Raw genomic sequence first — 23,635 nt, 5'->3', positions numbered from 1 at the left:
CACACACACAGAACACACACAGCATTCACACATTCAAACACAACACACACACACACAGAGCGCACAAACACACACACACACACACGCAGCACAAACAGCATAGTTTAATGAAATGCACCTATAAAGCACTCAGTCTTGGCAGCAGTGCTCTGTTGAGTGCATCAAACTTTTTGGTGGTTTCTAGAGTGCAGTAAGCCATGGGCCATGGGGCACCTTTCCCTGTGGAAGGGGCACACACTGCGCTACAATTGATAATGTTGATAATGTGGGTCGTTTGTACGAGTTGATAATGTTCTACTGGATATGGGTTTGTGTCCAACACTCCCGCATCTATCTTTCCCGAAATAAATGTAAAAAACATTAATAATACCACAAAAAATGAGTTAGTATAATTTATATTAGTATCAGTAGTAGTATGAGTTTGTAGGACTAGTAGTCATAGTAGTAGTGCTACGATTACTATAACAATTACTACTATTAACCATTGTATTAAACTACCACAGTCAATTTGATAAATGCTATTATTCTTGTATAATTTATTCTGACACTGTAACAATGTGAACACCCTACTGCACATGAGAAAAATGGCCACACTGTGAGGCCTGACAGTGTGCATGACCTGACAGGAGGGCTTATTTCTCTCTCTCTCCTTATGGCTGCCTTAACTGTAGCATGTTAAGCGGTTCTCTGCCTGACCAAAGACATGTGAAATACTATGAACTACCAAACTGGGTTCTGTTGTTCTGAACTTTCTCCTTCAGTCCTGCCAACAGCAGCCAACGCCCTAGGAGCGTATGCTGGGATGTAGACCGCGGTGAACAGAGGGAACAGACAGGCTCCTGGGGCCCAATTAGGATGAATAATGGATCACCGTACATATTTATAGACACATCCTATAGACGATGTCTGTGCAACACCATATGCGTGAAACACCCACATTGGCGTGGACATAATGCTTAAACATTATGCATGCCTTTGTAGACACATTTAGCACTAAACATGGACAGACTCGCACACAAACACACCTGTCAAGTCACACACACACATACACACACACACATTCACACACACCAGTCAAGACACACACATACACACTCACACGTACACATTTCCAGATGTTACCACATCTGAGATAAAATACCTATTGCTATCGTCTAATATTTTATACTATGTCAACAATATTATAATCATCTAGGTGAGAAACAACTCATTCTCAAAACTAGACATCCAAACCAACTCAACATTGACCTGTTATTCTACGTTGTCTAATGGGGGGAATTTCCTCAAGCCTCAAGGAACAACTTAGTAACTCTAATCGAATCTACTCCATCAGATCATTGATCTCTAGCCAGCCCACAACACGCATGGTTCAGTATCACACTGCTGCAGTTGGGCAACCATTAAAGCAACAATCAGATCTTCAAATAGCTTGTACGCTTCGGCCTTATTGGCCACTGAACACATGTCCCTGAAGGTGGCAGCGATAGCGCACGTTGCCTCATGTGCCCTTTCCCAGCGAGATAATATTCCTGTGTGGAGCTTTTGAGCCTGGTGTTTGCTTATTTGTGCTTGTGTGCTTTTGTGTGTGTGTGTGTGATAATTTGTGTGTTTCTGTGTGCATGTGTGTGTGTGTGTGTGTGTGTGTGTGTGTGTGTGTGTGTGTGTGTGTGTGTGTGTGTGTGTGTGTGTGTGTGTGTGTGTGTGCGTGTGTGTGTGTGTGTGCGTGTGTGCGTGTGTGTGTGTGTGTGTGTGTGTGTTCATTTCCTGCGTTTGATCAATAGAATTAGACATTAAAGGAAACCAACCTTGCCGATGCCATGCTGAAAGTGTGTAAGTGACGAGTTCATTGTAAGTGTTGGTTTTGTGTTGACACCGTGGATGTGTTAAGGATGACTCTGAGCGCTGCGCTCAAAGCACCGCTCAGCTCATGAATGATAAACGGGTTAAATGTGAACAAGGAGCAATCCTAATGTTATGCAACAAATATTGTCGTTTTTCCAGGCATATCTGGGCAGTGATTATTAATAAAGAAAATCTCTGTAAGGCAAACTATGCATAGCTCTCAAACAACTACAGAATCTAACAATAACATAACAATAACAAGACAAAGCACATCCTATCCAGTTGGGTAATGGAAACCGAAGCCCACATCTCCTGGCCGAGCGCAGGTCCTACCTGTAGACCATAGTGCTGGGCTGGGCGGTCTCCTCCTGAAGAGTGTCCCCCACCGGAGCAAGCTCCTCCACAGTCCTCCGCCCCCAGGCTCGTCCGTCCGCCTCCCCCCTCGGAGGGCCGCCCGGCATGGGGGTGGGGTGGGGGGCTGGACGGCGCTGGAGCCTCTGTCCGCTCCTGGGCCTCGGCAGGGGGATGTCGCTGCACACTGCCTTCAGATACATGTGGGGAGCGTTGCCTCTGTCACGGGGCTTTTTGCACTTCTTGCTCTATAAACCCGGGGTCTAAGGCAAGGGGCCCGGCCTAAATACATCTCAGCCTGAGTGCGGGCACATCGGAAGAATGCGGGATTTAAGGCAGATTTGGAGGGAATGTTGGTTGGAAAATTCCCATCATGCCACGCTTCAATATGCACATACACAAACACACACACACACAGACACTCGTGTGTGTGTGTGTGTGTGTGTGTGTGTGTGTGTGTGTGTGTGTGTGTGTGTGTGTGTGTGTGTGTGTGTGTGTGTGTGTGTGTGTGTGTGTGTGTGTGTGCGTGTTTGTGTGAAAGAAAAAAGGAAACAAACTATGTTTGAAAGGAAGAAGCGATATGTCACACATGAGCAGACAAGCTCCAACAAACGACCCACCCACACACGCACGCACAAGAACGTACACATACACACACACACACAAACACACACACACACACACACATACAAAGTCACATACACAGTTACACACACACACACACACACACACACACCCCCCCCACACACACACACCGACTCACACATGCACACATAAGAATGTGCACACACAAAGTCACACACACTTATGCCTACACACACTTAAACAGACACACATCCACATACAAATTCTCACGAACACCACTTCTACTTGTATTCTCCGGAGAGGCAACCGAGGTGACCTCGACTCGTATTTGCTTACCACACCTGTGGTGGCGACTGTATTCTTAGATGATTGACAAATTGGATGACAAAGGGGGCTTTGGTTTGAGCCTCTGTCAGAGTGCCCTGCAGCTCCACAGAGACAAGCCACTTCGTCTGGGATGATAAGCCAGACAAAGCCTGTGGAGATTCATCATGACTACAAATAACACACCGCGCACACCACTCGCAGTCAGCCACACAACTCACTCTCAAGCGAACATTTCCATGGAGTGGCCCAGTATGAGAGAAGAAGAGGGGTTAAGAGATTGAGAGAGTTGGGGGCTGAGAGAGAGAGAAATAGAGAGCGAGAGCTTGAATGGAATGTATGGGCCATCGTTTTATATTGCAGGCCTTAATGTAGCCAACAAATGGGATTTTTCTTTCCTCTGCAGTGCACATTGCAGTCACATGGCAGATGTATGCGCCAAAGTCTAGAACACGTCTTAAAATGGCGATTCAGATCTGATTCAATGTGCTGAGCTGTTCACACTGCTCAGCACATATATATATATGAATATATATATATGAATAAATCAGACCAGTGTCCCATGCAGCGGCCATGTGAATGTGGCCTTATGTAGTCTAGAGGAATTTGATTATGAATAATGCACAAAATCACACCCCTCGACACGCTTGATTAGACCATTCCTGCTTGAGTGAATGAGCACTGAGTGATGGCTGTACACACACTTTTTACTCACGTATGTAGTAATTTAACAATAGAGATTCATGTAAATGTGCAGCATTTTTTTTGGTGTTTGTGACATCCTCTGATTAACACAATTATTGCAGAAGCAAAAAAGCATGAAATAAAGAATGACAAAAATTAAAAAAGGTTAAATAAAGATTATATTATGTGCAAATATTACATAATATATATCTGATGCTATGCAATGGAGAATTGCATTTTTCTTTAACGTGTGATGAAGCCTTTCATCTGTACCTGTGCGCTGTATCTTTCTGCACTGTACCAGTCTGCCCTCTGGTGGACATACGACCAAAGGGAACCATCTTCACTATTCAATAGGAAACCTGTTGGGAAATAATACTCCTTATTAGTAAAGTATACTAAGTAAAATAACAAACTGGAAAGTTTTTTTTGAAGTTGATTTTTTACATTGTTTTCGAGAAATGCAACTGTCATTTCCGATAGAATCAGTAACGAGCATGTATGTGTACACACAACCACCACCAACATCCTCCCCTTAACACACACACACACACACACGCACGCACACGCACACACGCACGCGCACACGCACACGCGCACACGCACACGCACACGCACACACACACACACACACACACACACACTTGCAGATGCTCGCCTCAAGAACCTAAACACAGCAGAACGAATATTGCGATAAGATATTGAAAGGCTGTGTGTGGGAGCAACAGAGCTGCTCCGTGTCTCTGTGGTGGGGGTGGTGGTGTCCTCCCACTCGGTGCAGTGTAAAAGGCAGGCGAACAGAAGAACACCACAGCTATTTCAGTCCCTGGATGTGAAGCCCTGTACCTTCTTCTCCATCAGACCGTTGTGTGGTGGTGCTGTTGTCGGTGACTCATCCGCACTCTTCTACAGCTCCACCATCTCACCCAGGCTACGTGCCGTCGCCGTGCAAATCGCAAACCGCACAGTGTGGCGAACGTAGAGTGCCATGTTGGTCGATTTGCCTCACTTCCCATATCACTCATTGCCTTGTGACCTTTCCACTCGTCATTACCTCTCTAACGGCTCTGGGACTAACGTCGCTGCATGATTTCAGTTTTTCTCTCTCTCTCTTTATCCAAGTGCCGTCTTTCGCTGGCTCCGTGTTATCTGTGAGTTGACATGAGCCCTCCTGGTGAACACAGGTCCACGTTGTTGGTTTCTGACAGGCCCAGGTGGTGGATGACCTTGAGGTGGTGAGGAGGTAAATGTAACACCCTTCTCTCGTACTGCTCCCACTGTTGCACCAGTTTCCAGCACACACAGACAACATGTGTAAACCTTAGTTTGAAAGTAAGATCTACCATGTACCATTGTACGGGTGAATAATAGATACAGCTATGTTTAACTGTACTGCTCCATTCACAGTACAGTCGCTGTGGGCGAGGGCGTAAACGGGGAACGACTGCTTTGTAAACACAACAGTTCCATGTAAGGTTCAGATCTACACTAGCTATGATCCCAACAAGACTTGAACAGGCCTGACGTTTTCCTGTTTCATCTGCAGTCACGAGACACTACCTCCGCAATGTCTTACAAGATACAAATGCAAAGGTCTTGATTCAAATGCAAACGCATGATCCCAATGAGGATGATGAAAAGTCTCATGTGGAAACTGGACTAGAGGGCTTTTGGGTTTAGCGTGGTTAGACCCTGGTCTCCAACACACTCCTGATAACACCCCATCCGGCCTGATTGGGATCAGCTCTTATTCTGAAGCCGTGCTTCATAGTAACCGCCATGACAAATGTCAGCATCCTATGACACACTTAGCTTCAAACCATATTGAGATGGGGGGTTGGGTGGTGAAGAAATACCCATTACATAGCTACACAAAATGACATCTTTCCATCTACATTAACATTAATGTTTAGGGCATTTAGCAGACGCTCCTATCCAAAGCGAATTACAATAAGTACATCTGTCAGAAGAAAGAGAAACAACAATATATCGCTCTCGGTACATTAAGGATGTTCATAGAACCAAGTGCCAAACACTGACAATTGCTAGGTCAACCCATTCCCCGTACACAACACAGATAGATATGATAAGATACACAATGCTAAGTACAATTTGTAAGTGCCAGGACGTACAGCATACAATAAATTGGTACATTACGTAAGTGCCAGCTATCCCTAAAAACAAACCCATGTCTCCCTCACTTTAGGATAACTGTCATGGGGTTTTACTTCCACTTAGCGAATTTACATGTGCGTTTGTCTACTTGTGTGTTTATATATTACCTCATGGTTGGTGAGGTTGTTGAGACATAATGGAAACATTGCGTTGAGGCTACTACATAACACCCCGTTTTGAAAACCACCCCTAGTTCATGTGTTGGTGTCTTTGCAGAAGTTGCAGAACAGGAAGTTACCAAACACAGCAGCGCCACAGCTGTGAGCTCTGGGCTGGGTGGATAACATGATAAAGATGGCATGCATATCCAGGAGGAGATGGAGGCTGCTCTGGATGCACTCAGAGGCCTCAGATAAGGAGGCCAAAGCGCCACACGTTGTTGCTCAGTGGCCTTCAATACCTTTCAAGAGATTCAATCATGTTTTGGTATTGGTTTTATTAAAAACCGTCACATGATTTCCTTTCTGTTACTGGAACATCGATATTAAAATGTGAGGATGAATATACATTTTGATTCATGTTTTTTTTTTACGCTAGTAAAAAAAGTGAATTGATATTTCATCAATGCCTTTAAAAACATAACAACACAGATTATAATCATTTACATGCATAGGGCAGCATTGCACCAAACATGGGAATGCATAGGGGGCCGTGTGTGTGATGCATGTGATGGAGCGTGTGTATGTTGGGTCAGTAGATATATAGAGCATGTCATCATGCATTAGGCAGAATGTGAGCGTTGCTGGATTCACCCGGGAAGGCCGACTCCGCAGAAGCAGCCGACAGGTCACACGGCCGCCGCCTCCTCCCCCTGGAGGAGTTCAGCCCTGAGTCAGAGGCGCGGCGGCGGAGTTGAAATTCCCGTCTGACGAGGAAGAGAATGAGAGCGAAAAGGTCAAGTCTCTCTCATCTTGCCTTCATACGCCCGCTCCTGCTAATGCACATAAGTAACACATAAATAAATGACTTCAGGTGCACAACATTGCCAATTCTCTTTGGAAATTAGGTAGGCACCATTTGGCACTGCATCCACTTTCTCTTCCTCACACACACACGCACACAGGCACTTAGACATCACAACAATGATGTGGATGTTTCCTTTAGGCTGTCTATCGGCCTGTGAAGGTCCTTCCTTTGTTTTGGTTACAAAGACACTTATCACCCGTTTATGAAACTTAAGTTCCAGTTTTTCTCAATACAATCCCTTTCAGAAAGCAATCCTAGAAAATAGCTCATAGCACAAGCCGAGAAGATAGTCATACATCATCTTCTCCATTGTATTTATTTATGCACTACATTTAACTGTCTTTGGAGATGCTGTGTTATATATTATTCTTACTTCCAACCATAATCATTGCCAGAAACAATATAAAGTCAAAATTAACTCCATACATAGACAGCTTGAGCCATCGAATGATGTATTTTTATTTGGTCTGTCACAAAAATAAAGACGGATGCTTTTGCAGGAGGTTAACTATAAGTGGTTTTATATAAAAAACATGACTGGGGAGATTGGCTGAACCCGTTGTCTGATGAGCAATCTGAGTTTTCATGTGCAGATGTTAAGGTACGCAGCAGGAAATGCTCGGAGATGGCCCACCAATCGCAGGACCTGTGATGCGAGTTTCCCTCAAAACATCTGGATTCATGATAACACACATAAGACCACTGCAGCTTCAATGAGCAGGAATGGTTCTAATCAGCGAGGAGAGGTCTATTATCGCATAAAGGTCTCATGACTCATGACTGTTCCTACGACGTAATAGCAGGTGTTGCAGGGTGAAGCGGACCACATTGAGACCTCACCAACCAGCCATGCACCCCAAATCTACCGCCTCCCTTCGCTTAAGATGCGTTACCGTGCCATTGTTAACACATGACAACATGAAATCTTTCACTGCTTTCTGAGAAACCGTTGGTATTCTCAAACCCACCACCCCCACCCTCTCAACCACCCCAGGCCCTATGCGTGGTGAGCGGACCCTTCAGACCCTTGAAGCCCATTGGCCGGGATAAGGAGCGGCTTAACAAATGGCCGTGTGTGTTTTGCCGAGCGAGTCTGCCCGCTGACACAGAAAGCCTCCCTCTGTCCGCCGGTCCACGGGCTCTGAAACATGCGGTGGGCAGGGGGTGGGGGTGGGGAGTGTCTCTCCCCAAAAGCACACAGATGGGAGAAACCCTGCCCAGCTACCCAAACAACTGGACCAACAGCCCTGGCTCGGTTACCATTCGCTGCCCGGAGTGGGTCTAGTAAACATGTGTGCATTTGAAAGCTACACGCAACTGATCATTTCTGGGGGAACAAGGAAACCGTTTGAAAAAGGCAAAGACCTTTTGGTTGACTGAATATGCAAACTCTTTTGGTATCTGAGGATTAGCGTATAACTGCGTACTCAGGAGGAGTAAGTGAAGGATGGTACTCTGAAAGCCTCTGCTGATATCAGCTAACACCTTTCAAAACACTATGGTTATCCTCACTATATTTGAGGGATGGACAGTTAAAACACTCTGGTATGTTGTAGATAGAAAGTCAGGCCCATGAATAAATTCAACAATTTGTTGGGTGAATTTTAGTAAAAACAGTTTCTTGGGCCATTTAATTTGATAACCGGATCATACCATTCCAAATGAGAGTCCAACTTAAAAGAACAAAATAGTACAGAATAATTACGAGAAGTGAGTAACCTCCCTACAGAAATAAGCACAGCACACAAAAGTTACATAAAATGTTTTTGTATTAAATGTCTTTGAAACCTGATCGGTGAATGATAAAGAATTTCTCCCCCCCCCTCCCAAGAAATAATTCACAATAAAAGGTCAAAATGTCACATTATTGAAAATAAAAACGTTAAAACACAGACATGGCTTGCCATACAGTGAATCAAAAATCGTCATGTGGTTGTCGAGGGTTTCATACTTTGTGGCCCACTAATACCACCAGAAGAATAAAAAGGACAGATCTGAAGCATTCGGCCTGTTGTTGAGCTGAATGTCCCAACCGCCACAGAACCTTAAAACAAGGGGGAGAAAATAAACAGGGAAGAGGCTCTGTTCACTTTGACTCCCGATTGGGAATCGAACAAACACTAATGTTATCTGAAAAACAGGAGAAATGCGGATAAGGGTTCTATGATTGCCATTAAGACGCACTGCAGAAGTACACGGGCTCATCTGTTGGCACAGTCACAGGAATATTGTTTTATAGGAAGGCACTTAACATGGGAGCCCCGTTTCTCCCCATGCCGCCACAACACTGCACTACAAAAGGTCCACGTTCCGCACTGCACACCCAGGAAAACCGTCAGCTAAGTGCAAGTTCAGTTAGTAGAAGAAGTCCACTTTCACCATACCAGGAAGAGGGGTTAGGGGTGTGGGGGTATATAGGCTATCTGTAACGCCACATACTGTTGATCCTCTGTAGCACGGTTTCTTAAGGTGGTGGCGGAGGCCTGATGTCTCATGATTCATACTTGGATGTTTTGGTTCCAGAGACTAAATGCAAGGCTTGACTGGTGCTTGTTTGCTTGATAGTCTTATGAGCATATCCAAACAGCCCCATTTCTGTAGTTTTAGGGCGTATGAACCATGTAAGCCCAAAGTAAGATGCACCCCCACCCCGCCCAATAATGACCAACCCCAGTTCTGCCAGAGTAGGTGGGAAGAAAATCCCATCTCTGTACAAATGGTTCCACCCAAGAAGACTTAACAGTTCTACTCAAAGATCAAAATCAAAAACATCACTGTCCATAAACAAAACATTAAGCGTTTCTCCTAGGTTCACAAGACATTCCCATTGAGGCACATTTCCAGAGAAGTGTCATATACAAAGCTATAAAAATCGTTAACATTCAAGTACTTTGTCATGTAAACACTTTCCAGACTATTTACATAATCATTTTGCTGCTGCCGTCAATTTCTTTTGTGTGCAATAAGACAACAGTGTAAAAGAAAAAATACTCGCGAAGCCTGCGACCAGAAAACACATCATGGGTTATCAAGAAGTTGTGAACTAGGGTTCGACAGAGGCCTACGCTTTAACAACACAGATGGCTACCGACAGTGTCCTTTTAGAGCAACACACAAGAGCAGCACTGGTCGCTGCCGCTGGGAACAGTGGAATAGTTCATCTGTCGGACGATCTCTGCAAACAGCTCATCGACGGATCCTTTATTTTTGGCAGAAGTTTCCATAAACGGGCAATTCCACTCCTGAGCCAGCGCCTTCCCCTCCCCGGAAGAGACCTCTCGCTCGCCTTCCAAGTCTACCTTGTTTCCGACCAAGATCATCGGCACACGCTCGTATCTCTTGACGCGGATGATCTGATCCCTCATCGGCTTGATGTCTTGGAAACTCTGTTGGTTCACCAGGCTGTAGACCAAAATAAAACCCTGCCCGTTTTTGATGTAGAGATCTCGCATGGAGGCGAACTGCTCGGTCCCCGCAGTGTCCAGGATTTCCAAGACCGACGGAGACGAGTCGACTTCTATCTCCTTTCTGTAGAAATCCTCTATCGTGGGATCGTATTTCTCGATGAAGGACCCCGTCACAAATTGGACAGTCAATGCAGATTTACCGACTCCACCCGATCCCAAAACAACCACTTTATACTCCCTCATGGCTGGTCGGAAATAAGGCACCTCCTTTCCACGAATCCTTTTTCCCACCCGCTGGCCGCCCCTATGTTGTCGAACCGAGCAGGACGGGAAACCAGCCCTGGCGCTCGGATACCAACGCGGTCTGTCGCCGGTCGAGCTCGCGGGGGTACGGTGTATCGCCCAAAGACCACAAATGGCGAGAAGAAGGGCCGTTCCTTAATATAAGCGGCGGAAAACGACGCACATTTGATTGCCTATATTGTGCAACGGTGCTGAAAAAGCGTGATCACTTCTCCCTTCTTGCTCGGCGTTTCCTGCCCACATTTTCAGCGCAAGGCAACTCGCGTCAGAAGCCAGCGCATAGTTCCGCTTTCTTAAAGGCGTAGTCATCCGAAACCTGCAGTAAGAAGTCGCCCAGTCAGTGGATTTATGGGAAAAGATAGTGCGCATGCTTGTCCACGGCGATCTGACCTGTTTGACATTACTGATTACTGTGAGAAGAAATCCCTATGAATCAACTGAGTGGCCTCAAGATGTCGCTACCATTCATTTGAATGAATGCAACTGACTGGCTGACCAATTTGGAAGTTGTTAAATACATTAAATAACTATGTCTATTTTACAACTGAACGTTTCCCAAAACTTCCAAATGTAAACTAATGGTATGCAATATATCAAATAATGATGCAGTCATGATGGATCTCCATCATGACTGCAGTGCATATGCATTAGCATGACCTATAATATAATAGGCTATTGGACTAGCCTGGACATATCTTACCATACAATATCGCTGTAATGCAATCATCCAGTTGGTTGAGAAATCAGAAATTGTATGAAATATAACAATCAATTGGGGAGGTGTAATCATAAAACATTGAATGTTATCAAAGTCTATTTTACAACTTAACAAATCCCCAAACTTCCATCATGACTGCAGATTAGGTCTTACAGGCTGCCCTATAATATATGACCGCCTATAGCCTGCATGTATATAATACAATATTCCAATAAGGCAATCAACCAGTTGGTTGGGAAAGGGGAGTTATCAGCCTATGGCTGTAATAGTTCAAACATGAAAACATAATTTCCATGTCTTATAGTTATAGATACTTAATAATTGGTTACACTATAACCAACAGCAACAACACAGAACAAAATACATATATATCTTGAGTGCACTTTAAACCATCCTTTTTCTAATATCAGTGCGGATGTACTATTATAATCAATGGGACGATTCCTACGCTCATGTTACTACATTACGCAACAGTGGTGCATTTCCCTCAAGGTTTATTTCTTCAATCAGTAAAACTGTTTGGGATTAAAAACAGACAAACACACACCACATAAATACATTCATATTGCAATAAAACAGACGAGCAACAAGGGTTGCATGAGCAAATCCAATTTTTATTTTATTCATTTTTTTTTTAAATCCATACAGCAAGAGTCAATCATGGCAACAATAAAATGTGCATAACAAACCTGGACACAAAATAGTACAACATTGTGTGGCAACTATTAGCAGGTATGTAAGTGGTATTCGCACCTACGAGTAAAAAGCGGTCAAAGCGTGCATCCCAGCAGGGAAGAAAACCTTTCGTTTAAGACAACAGCGGGACGTCTGCCCAAACTGCTCGGCCCGGTTCGAAAAAAAACAAAACATAAGAAATAAAACAAAATAAAATGATGCTTTGGTTCTGGAGCAACTTTACAGTGACCTCAGGTTGAAAAGGTGTTTTTGTATTTGCCCTTGACTGCAGAGACAGTTACATTCATTTTGAAGAAAACTTCATTGCCAAAGTGTGTTTACGGTGGTGAGCCTTCACCTGCTGAGCGCACAGCTATGATTGGAGGAATATATTCCTGTAAGTCAACGTTGGGTGTTAACATATGGCTGAGATAAAGCAAAGATATACCAGGGGTGTATGGGTGCTGCCAATACTGAATCACCTTCTGAATAATATGGCTGGTTGAAATAAAATAAAAACTTGTTTATAACACGAGTAACATGACTTGTTTTTATTTAAAGTATTATTCTTTCTTTTTTTTACGCCAACAGTGGATGACCTCGACTGTTAGTGTATCAAAAATACGCTAATGTGTTTAATGTAATCTGAGTGTGTTAACTTTCCTTACTTATCTATGGTACGGTTTATTTTGTTCTGTATAGGTGTGTAGTTTCACATGCAGTCAAACCCCGGAAAATACTAGAAATAACCAATCTGGATAGTGTGCTGTCTCAACTGTATATACTATAAGTCCAACACAATGGTTTGCTTGGACATCGTTGGGTGTATGTGTTCCTAAGAGGAGTGCGTGACACACCCCGCCTCCCACAACATTCCCTGGCAATGCAAGCCGACTAACCAAATAAGCTATAAAAGCGTTGCTTTCTCTCAATGCGTTTGGCCAAGAAACTAGTGCCCTTCTTTGCAAGCGTTTGTTTTTTCTTTTTTTTTTTAGCTGGTCTTCTAATTTAACAATTTTAAATTAATCTAACAAAATTCCTTATAATTATAGATCTTTTTTTTATTATTCAAAATAATATCTCAGTATGATACATGTTCTTCTCTGTTCATTTGACTATATACAGAAGTGCAAAAAGTCAACCTTCGCCACCCTTAGGTGATGAACTCATCAGCTGCAGCATATCTGACTTCACCCGTCTGGCTAAAGTCTTTCTCTCACTCCTAAAGTTCCCTCTCCACAAGACACACACACTAAGACCCGTCCATCTCACTGTTCGCTTTGACCTGACATTCAGGGCAAACTTAAGAAATATTTAAACAATATTACGTGTCTCTTTTTGTTTGAAATGGATACAGTAGAAAATAATCTTAGTCTAAAACATGGAAAAACAAAACTATATCTCAATACAATATAATCTTCAAACACCACCTTGACGTGTCGCGAGTCAGATTAAAATGTCGCTTGGTTAAACGTATACGTTTTTTGTGTTGCCGCACGTTTGCAGCAAATTAATTGATTTCATTCCTTGTAAAAAACTCTTTCATCAATTATCTATTAATAGACAATGTAACACAAACGAAACAAAAAACACATCCAGCTATATGAAATTATATGGTTTGAAAAAAGTTATGAATGTCATACTATCTCAAAATCTACAACTGCTATACCAATGTTGTCAAGTAATATATAGTAAGGCAAAAAAAGGAAAATCTACAACTACATACCTCAAATAGATTCAAATTCTTAAGTAGTACGTAACACATAAAAATCAATGCAAAAATTTTAAGAGAGATTAATTGTTACCTTTACATAGCGGGAAAACAAGGGAGAAGAAAAAGAGAGATCTTAGCGGCACATGGACTATAAAAGGTCATTGGTGTTCGTTACCTGCACTGTGATTGGAGGTACATTGGACACGAACCACACATGTTAATCTAAGGCTTCGTTAGGTACAATACAATCGTTGAAGACACAAACACACACCTCTGGGGGAAAATGGAAAGAGCCCGTATTCGGGCTCATTCGAATGATAAGATAAACATGTTTTCTCGCTAATAGTTTTAAAATATCTTAGAACATGCGTCAGTAACTCTTATGAATATGATTGAGAAAAAATATATAGTACAACTGTGCTTTGGTTTTTATAGTATGATGATGAATCGGTGAATGAAAACACGTTAGGAGTAGTTTCTATCCATAGAAAGACCGGTCAAATTGATGAGGTCTCATCATGCCATCACACGTATGAATTAGTCAATCTCTGCTGTGTAATTGAATCGAGGGTGAGCTGTGATCCTTTAAGTGCACTGGTATTTGAAGTGACCTATCAGAGGGTTTGTTTTTACATCATGTGATCAACGTGTTGGACCAGTGCTGCTCACAGAAACAGTATTAAAGTCCCTCTTCTTTAAAATGGGTATGGTGGGCTGGGGGGTAACACCTTCAGCTCAACTCCATCGCAGCACCAGGCTTCAGAGTCCCAGTGTCCCAACTGACAAACACACAACGTGATAAAACCCCAAGGCAAAAACAGGCAAGAAACGAGTACCGGAGGGAGAAATGAAGAAAAGATGGGATAAAATCGTCGGAAAAAACCCCAAAAGAAACTGAATCATGAATGAAAAACAACTAAACTCGTCAGGAGGACCAATTTCCCTGAACCCCACTAAACTACGCATCAGGCAAAAAAAAAGAGACACAAACATAATTAATTGATGCTGCAACACTGGAAAAAAAATAAAACACATTGCAAACGTACAATGCGTATACCTTCGGTAAAACCTAATAACACTGCTGTGAGAACACTCTGTAGGAACTAGCTGTATGGGGGGGTGGTGGGGGGGGGAGGGGGTTGATGGCACGGGACACAAGGAGGAGTAGCAAGCCTGGCTGTGCTTTCAAAGTACACGTGTGTTGGTTTACCCAGAACATTCGTATGTCCAAGACCCTCATTTCTAGTCTAGTTCCACTAGTCACCACCAAAAGGAAACACAAATACAAACCAAACTGCGCATGCTGAACAGGATTTGGCAAATAAAAAACGTTTTTTGGTGCCTTTCCTTTTTTTTTTTATATTCAAGGTGCATGTTGGCATTTATTTTTGTAAATTATATGTTTATGGCTATTGTTTAGAAAATTGTGAAAAAAAAAAAAAAAGTGGAGACAAAATCTTTCTCATCTACAAACGTACCAGCATTGTCTACCCAAATCTAAACGCAAACCTCGCTCTTGTCCTGCTATTGGTGCAGTTAAAGACTATGAGCACAATGGGAATCCATACTCATAATAAGAATAACCAAAACGTCAATTTGAGTGCTCCAAATTTGCCGGAGACAGAGGTGTAATGTGTAAAATAAAAAAAATAAAAGAGGATGAGCCCTCTGTGATATAAGACACACTGACGCCCACCTCCCCCCCCCGCGTTTCACCAAAATGTCTTCTGCTGTGTAGGCAACAGGGTAAATCTCCCACCAATGAGGAGGAGGTTGGTGGTTGGTTGGTGGCGTCCACACCTCTTGATACTGATATGTGGGGCATTGGTGGCGCCGGGACCAAGTGGGTTGCACCCAAGATAGAGGACATGCGTTACTGACGACGACCATCGTCCTTGAGGGTGGGGGTGGGGGGTTTGGGGTTAGGGAGAGGGAGGTAGGAGAGGGGGGTCGCTCTCGGAGACAGCACCTTTGCTCCTCTCCCGGCACTGGACATTCCCGAATGTTATGTACATAAAGGCTGAACTAGTTTGGCGTGGACGGCACCAGCACACATTCATTTGATCTGCGGGGAAATATGGGAGAGAGAAGGGGGTGGTAGAGACAAAAAAGAAAATAATGATGAAAAAAATGATGAAAAAGAGTCATCTCGTATAATGTTAAACATGCACCATGTAAGCTCTGCATTAGCAGCCTCTAGTGGACTGAGTTGGAGCTGCAGATATAACTACGTGATTTTCACACTAGACCTTCTAGCTCAGAGCTTTTCAATGGACAACATTGCTGCAGTAGTAAGGCGCCATAGGGCAGGGTTAAATGTTATTCCTGGTTTCAATCATTTCTCTTTTCTCCAATACAAATAATGTCTCCTATAATAATGCTAAGAAATCGTATTGGCATAGCGCAAACACAATTTCATTCAGTGACAGGCATTTTCTTCTGTGGAATGCACTGAGAGAGACAGAGAGGGAGATCAAGAGACGGACAAATACAGACAAACAGAGACGAGCGAGAGACACAGAGAGAGAGAGGGACAGGGGATATGATTGGAAGTGGAACTCACTGTTCTTGAGAGGAACTACATTTGAGTCAAGTACTTGTGACTACTCAGATGATCTGCAGATATTATTGGAATCTGGGGAACAAGAGACAGAACAGAGATCCCGTGAACATTTTGACATGCAACCCGTTGTTTCCTGATGTAGGCCAACCAAAATGTCAAGCATCAATCATGTTTTTTAAGAAACACTTCCCACACACGGTAAACGCTTGTTTGTTGCTGAAAAAAAAAAAGACAAAGCTAAAGGCCGACTTGGCTAACGCTTGGCCACAGTTGATTCAGGCAGGTTATTCGGGTGGTGTTACTATATGTAAAAAGTCGACATTCTCTTCCAGAAGGGTGGTAGTGAGGTAGGACGACGTTGTCAGTGAGGTAGTGTTTGACATGCAAATCCAAGTTTCCCCCCAGCCTTGTTGACCTGCACGCCTCAATACATACTAACACCAAACCAGCTCAGAGACCGGTCACCAATAACCATCACAAACATCCCCAGCCCGAATGCATACTGTATATTGATGAAACCTTCTGAATGGAGTCTGCTCTACACACAGTTCGTAGACTTTAAAACCGGTTTGCAATGGTGCAAATGTTCTCTACCCTGGCGGATAAGAACATTGGACTTTAAGTAATGCATTGAAATTGTTGTTTGTCCGTATTTTGCCTGAAGAACTGGTAAAGCTGGGCTATGCTACGTGCTGGAGGCAGCAGTGCAAAAAAAAGCCCAAATGTAGAAAAAAAAAAAAAATTAAAATAAAAAACAATACATAAAAAGCCAAGCACCACATGGCACAGGTAGCAATTGTTGCACATACTGTGCAGAACCAGTTCTGAAAATGTTGTAGAAAATACAAAGCAAACTACCTCATACATACCAATTGCATGTATTCGTTGGTAGTCAACTTTGATAAGGAAGAGTCCTCAAAATGGAAAAGGACAAAAAAATGAGTTAATTTGAGGACAAACATTCAATAGAATACGGTGTGTGCCTTTCCACAATTACAGATACACAAAGCTATCCATCATAACATTATTGTTTTAATTAATCATACTGTTTATTCATCAAAACAATGGTTATTGAATTTTGGATGTTGCCTTAATTCTTTGACGTGTGATGGGACACTAAATACAGAAGTGTAGGCCAAACAAGAGGGAGTCCTAACCATTCCCCATTCCCCCGAGCCTTGCTGTCACTCTAGCACTACCACATCGTCCATGTGCACTAAGGGAGAGAGAGATACAGAGACAGGACGGGAGAGAGAGAGAGAGGGCAGAGGAGAGAGATGGAGAGAGAGAGACAGCAAATGAGAGAGAGGGGGAGCCAGAAAAGAGAAAGAGACAGGGAAGACAAGTGAGAGACAGACAGAGAAGGGGGGCGAGCGATAGAGTCAAGAGAGAAACAGATAATGGGAGAGAGAAATAGAGAGAGAGAGCGCTACCTAAGGGGAACTCTACCAAAGCGTGGGGTGCAAACCTGATTGGCGGAGGCAGTTGCGAAGGGATGGCTTGCGGCAGATGTGTTGGCTGCTGAGACAGCGGCTGGATTACCACCGTGCATCATGGAGAACTTTTTGAAGGGAAAATCATGTAAGCACACCACACAGAGGCGCGCTGTGGCCACACAGGGGCATATTGAAACGGGGAGGAGAGCGGGCGGTCGGACAGGGGTTCAATGTCACCACTCCTCATGGCCTCCATTTTATATCTTCTCTAAACTATAGTGAAGATTAGTAGGTGGCACCTTCTGTACCACATGACAATGCATAGGAATAGAAATACACACACCTCAGGTTGAAACCTCTTAATATTAAAATAACTATTTATACAGCTGACACTGGAGACTGGTGAAGGCATTTTTTTGGGCCAGAGGACATAAGGAAGAAAATTGCAATTGAACCCCCTTGGTGTTCATATTTAAATAAAAAAAAGAGCCTTAATGAGTCTTAATAAGTTATACCAGCCAGAAGCCAGGGTGGGAATAGAGTGGAGAGTGGGCCAAGCATTATTACAGACTATAATAAAGCAATAAAATAAAGACATTATTATACAAAACAAATACAAAATTTGAATAGCTGCACTAACTTTTCCCCTTATTGTAATCCAATAGCCTAATTGCGATAAGACTGTCCAGAAACTATGACCCCATCTTCAGCGATAAAATGGAGTCCCACACAAGTTAGTTTTCGTGAAGCCAGGCGTACGAAATCTCGCCGAAAAATTCACGTGTGGCCTCGCGAGACTAAACACAAAGTTAACAGCTGCTGCAGTTGCTACAGCTAGTTAGGTTTGTGTGAGTCAGGTTTATTTGGGGGGGGGGGGCGTGAGGGGGGAGGGGGCGGGGGTTGAGTAACTAATAAAGAAGAGCTGGAACCTACCAATACTGCCAGGAGGGTGTCATGCACAATATTGAGCCTGCCCATCATGCAGTGCAACAGGAAGTGGATTGGAAAGGGAAGAGAAATCAAAACAGCCCGTCACAAGGTTCGTTAGAGTGAAGGGGGAGAGATAAGGTGGAAAAAGGTTAATTTCTCTTGGATCAAACACAGTCATACAATCATTGGCAAGCAAGGTGCCTGAACTAAAATACAAATCATCCATGTTTTGAACTATGATACCGATGTTATTCTGATGAATTATTGTCAAATGTAAACGACATTAAGATGCATAATTCCACCAGCAGTGATTGTAGGGTAACATAGATTTCTGTTAGGCTTTAGTGCACACATGATCTAGGCAGGGGGAGAGCCGAACAGTGTTGCTGAAAGCCAATCATATTGCTTACCATTGGTTGCCAAACTGATGCAATGGACACCACCAAAAAGCCAGCTAAACCCCAGTTAATCTGTGATTAACGCCAAAGCCCCACCAATAGTATGCTGGTTGACCACCGCATCAAAACAGTTATGGCCAAATACTATTGATTCCTTCATCTACAAGAATTATTCAAGAGGTGATTTTTTCTATAAAGACGCAGCAAGCAAATGTAATTCATTATGATCTACAGTACAGAGTGGTCATGCAATGCCGTCGTAGCGAGCTTACTGCACCATATCCTCATAAGATATTTAGCTACCAAAACTAAGAGCTACAGATGGAATAAAGTTGAGAGATGGCAGTTGTAGAAGTTGGCTCTGCCTGACCCCCTGCTGATCAAGTCAGGCCGACCTCGCTCTTCCAAATTAAATATTAAACAGGATTGGTATTTCACTGAATAATTTAGTAATAGATTATGATTATTACTAGACATAACTTAATACCAAAATTAATCCGCTCCCACTGGAGTTAGCTCCCACTTTCCCACTCTTTGCTCGGTTCATTTCCAAAACAGCTGAGCAGAAGCGGGTGAAAAACAATAGCTAGTTTGTTGTCTTGCTTGCTTGTATTTACTATTCGTTGTTAGCGTTGGAGCCATACCTGACGGGAGGAAAGCAGAGCCTGCTGCTGGAACTGCATGTTGGCCAGGGCCTGTTGGTACTGGAGCATTCCAGTGTTAACATAGACGCCCCGTTGGCCTTGTCCATAGCGGCCCGCTTTGGCAACGGAGCCATGACAGTGTGGGGGATGCCTGCCCAGCCAGGCGGAAGGGGGAGAGAGAGAGAGAGAGAGAGAGAGAGAGAGAGAGAGAGAGAGAGAGAGAGAGAGAGAGAGAGAGAGAGAGAGAGAGAGAGTGAGAGAGAGAGTGAGAGAGAGTGAGAGTGAGAGAGAGAGAAGAGAGAAGAGAGAGAGAGGAGAGAGAGAGAGAGAGAGAGAGAGAGGGACATAGAGGCATAGAGAGAGAGAGAAAAGAGAGAGAGGGAGAGAGAGTGAGGAGTGTGTGGAAGAGAGAGGGGTTCGTCGAGGGAGGCAAAAATAAATGGAAAAGGAAACAAAACAAAAAATGGTGTACAAGTTAGATCACATCTTAAACGGACATCTTCATGATTAAAATCATCATCACAATCATTTTCATCATCATCAGTAGCAAGCAAGCGGGCGGACTAAAACACGAGGACCCACACACAAGCAGCCGCACGGTAGGCCTACTGGCGCCACTAATAACTGAGTTCAAGCAAAACATTAGCATAGTAATTAGCAATCTCATTAGCATATCCTGTACTGTTCGCGTCAGTGTTAAAGCTCACTTGGGAGGATTACGATACTTCAACACACAACCGGTGGCTAACTGAGTGCAACGGAAGCAAGCATTAACGAAACAAAACAGAAAAACAATATCGTGGCTAACGAGAAGGTGGAGCGCTCACACAAATGCACACACACACACACACACACACACACACACACACACACACACACACCACACACACACACACACACCACACACACACACACACACACACACACACACACACAGGAAGCACAGAGAGAGGAGAGAGAGAGAGAGAGAAAGAGAGGGCTGCACTGCTACCTCCATGATCAATGATAAAGCCTTGGTTTAGTGACGGCTCGCTCCCGCAACAAGGCTCAAAGAGGGGTCTCACGCCCCCCAGGAGAGGGCCGGGGCAGGGGGCCACTGGTAAAATGATCTTATATAGTGCGTAGGTTTTCATGCATAAGGAAGGGGGGAGTTGAAAGGGGCGGGGGGGGGGGGGGGGGGGGGGGGGGGGGGGGGGGGGGCAGGGGGGGGGGGCATGACAGCCGTCGTTTGAGTTCTGCTCATCAGTGATGAGGCTTGACGTCGGGAGGAGCAAAGCCGTCAATCTAAACCCAAGGTTGACTCCTCTGTTAAAAGCGTCAGGTTAACCCCTGGTGATTTGAAACAGGCTGTGTTTCCCTGTGGCCCCACTCTCTTACCCACCCGACATGCAGCAGCACAACAGGTCATGCACGCACACGCACACACACACACACACACACACACCACACACACACACACACACACACACACACACACACACACACACACACACACACAGACACAAATGTGCACTCGCAAACACATACACACACACACACACACACACACACACACACACACACACACACACACACACACACTAATGATTGAGGTGTTGTGACTAATGCTGAACATGTCTTTGGGTGTGTAAGACTAACGTCATGCCAGAATAATATTAAAGCCCCTGCTACGTCTTTAGCTCTCACTCACTGTTGTTAACATAAGCTAACGTGTGATGAACTGATTGTGGCGCCTGTGTTCAATGTACATTGGTTTGATCCATGTTTGAGGTTTTGAATGGATATAAATAACATGTGTTGAGGGCCACAATCACTTCATCACTGGAAATGACAGAGCAACAGGAAGGAAAGACAGACGAAACGAACACAACAACAACAAAAATAGCAAGGTATCTTTGGTTAAAACATTGCTCTATACGACAAAGCCACATGCCAAGCTAAAAGGTGAAAGGTCATAGTACCAGGTCAAAGGTTGCGTCGAGGGGTCGCTTCAGTGATTTGACAGCCGACTGAGTCTTAATTAGCAGGCAGCGAGCACATGATGGCAATGGGCCAATGGGGTTCAGCGCATTAACATAAACCAGCAAGCAGAGGTGCATCATGGGGGCAGCAGTGCAGTTTGGGTATAGGTGAGAAAAACAAAAACAAATAAAAAATACAAATCATTGGAATGCAATATACAAGGGGATAACAGGACTACGGCATGCAAAGTGTCATCACTAGCTCTACTGCTATGCATAACAATAACTAGGACAAATCTAAATTAGTTACTGTCACACAAAGAATGAAAGAAATACAGCAATGCATAATTTAGCTATCAGTACTTTCACTGGGCTTAAACAAAGTAACAAATGTAAACTTTACAAAACACAATAAAATATTTCTTTCAACATCATAGTCAGTACACCGTTTCAATGATGTCATTAAGGCTGACCATGAGAACAAGAACCAAGGTGTAAATCAAACAGGCGGGGTGACTCTTGTGTTTTTCACAGGTGCGCTTGCTGTGGCAGGACACTGCAGCACACACCAAAAGCACAATGAATTAATTATGTCAGGACCACGTGGACGAGAGGAGGGAAGGCATGTGGGAAGTTCAGTATGTGTCATGCTACGCTGGCCAGAATAGTTAGGCCAGTTCTATGTTAGATAAAAGTATATTATTATAAGTATCAAACCACCAATATGTATTAGATAACCATCTGGACTAGCTGGATTTACCAAAAATCCCAAAGCAGAGGTAGAGCGAATTAGTGCCAATTAGCAAATCCAGTTAAATCCCTAGTGTTTTGGGGGTGTAAATTGTGTGGGCGGAGCTAAACATGGGCCCATACGTCATGCCTTTCTGAAGCTGGAGCTGTATAGGAACGGTCTCCTTATGTGTGTGTCTGTGCGTCCGTGGCGTGGTGGACGAGCGGTTTAGACAGAAAGGGGCGTTGGGCCAGACTGCAGGCAGCGTAATGCACTTTGTGAGAGGGTTATGGCGAACATAGCGATGTGATGCTGCTTTGTTTCAGATACAGTACAGTCCCTTTTTGTGCATGCGGCGGTACGGGGATCCATGGACATACATTCATACACAGGGAGTGCGGCCTCCCCCTCGACATTCAGATTAAGAGTGCAAAGAAGGGGGGGGGGGGGATATCACTGCTGTACTGAACTACTGGCGACCTTTCTTCAACGCAGAGGAGTCTACACGAAACAACCTGTCCTGTGGGCCGCTTTTAAAAGCAGATGAATAAAGGATCCAAAAGCTGATTCCTTTGCCTTGTCAATTATTCATGTTGTCTACTCTTTTATGACCTCCTATTTTAAGTTGAGTGATGGTCGTCTCTGAATTGATTTTCAAGGATCTTGTTTCTGTTTGTCTTACATTTAGCTAACGGCTCCCTCGGGCCACGCTCTTTCTGGGAAAACACAAGGTCGCATCTCTACGGCTCTTCGATCAATACAGGTTCATTCAAAACACGTGGTACCACAGTGGGCGGTGCCGGGGCGGGGTGAGCTCACCATGGCGGCGGCGGCCGTGGCCTGGTTCACCTGGTGCTGCGCGGCCTTGATCTTGGCCTGCAGGTGGGCCGGCGGGTGGAAGTACTTGCACTTTTCCCGGGAGCAGCGGCCGTTGATGTATCCATGCACACGTCCACCGTGTTGTCGTTGGTGTCGATCATGGTGCTGTCCGACGTGGGCGAAGCGGCAGTCGTTCTCCCCCCGGGAGCAGTTGCCCCGCTGGTACTCCCGGCACACCTGGAGACGGGGCGGGACGGATGGGTAGGGGGAGGGGGGAGGGGGGAGTCAGGGATAGTCGTTAGCGTGGCATTTGCCGAGGCTGCCGTCACGACACTATTTAACCATCAGAGTAGATCAAGATAAGTAAGTGCACGAACAAGTATCAAATATGATAAGCACAGTCAAGGTGT

The 23,635-nt window shown here is 44.2% G+C and overlaps 1 protein-coding gene and 1 pseudogene across 1 annotated transcript; both read right to left on the bottom strand.

Moving 5' to 3' along the window:
* Window positions 1–8,852: 8,852 nt before the first annotated feature.
* LOC130387372 (ras-related protein Rap-2b-like) lies at window positions 8,853–11,932 on the bottom strand. Its single transcript, XM_056596411.1, has one exon. It carries the CDS (start codon window positions 10,575–10,577, stop codon window positions 10,029–10,031), a length of 549 nt encoding a protein of 182 aa, XP_056452386.1. The 5' UTR covers window positions 10,578–11,932; the 3' UTR covers window positions 8,853–10,028.
* A 3,763-nt stretch (window positions 11,933–15,695) lies between these two features.
* Window positions 15,696–23,401, bottom strand: LOC130387373 (muscleblind-like protein 1; annotated as a pseudogene).
* Between the last annotated feature and the right edge of the window lie 234 nt (window positions 23,402–23,635).

Source organism: Gadus chalcogrammus, chromosome 8 (genome assembly GCF_026213295.1).
Source record: "Gadus chalcogrammus isolate NIFS_2021 chromosome 8, NIFS_Gcha_1.0, whole genome shotgun sequence".
NCBI lineage: Eukaryota > Metazoa > Chordata > Actinopteri > Gadiformes > Gadidae > Gadus > Gadus chalcogrammus.
The sequence above is the reverse complement of the archived record's forward strand: the minus strand, read 5'-3'. Positions and strand labels throughout refer to the sequence as shown.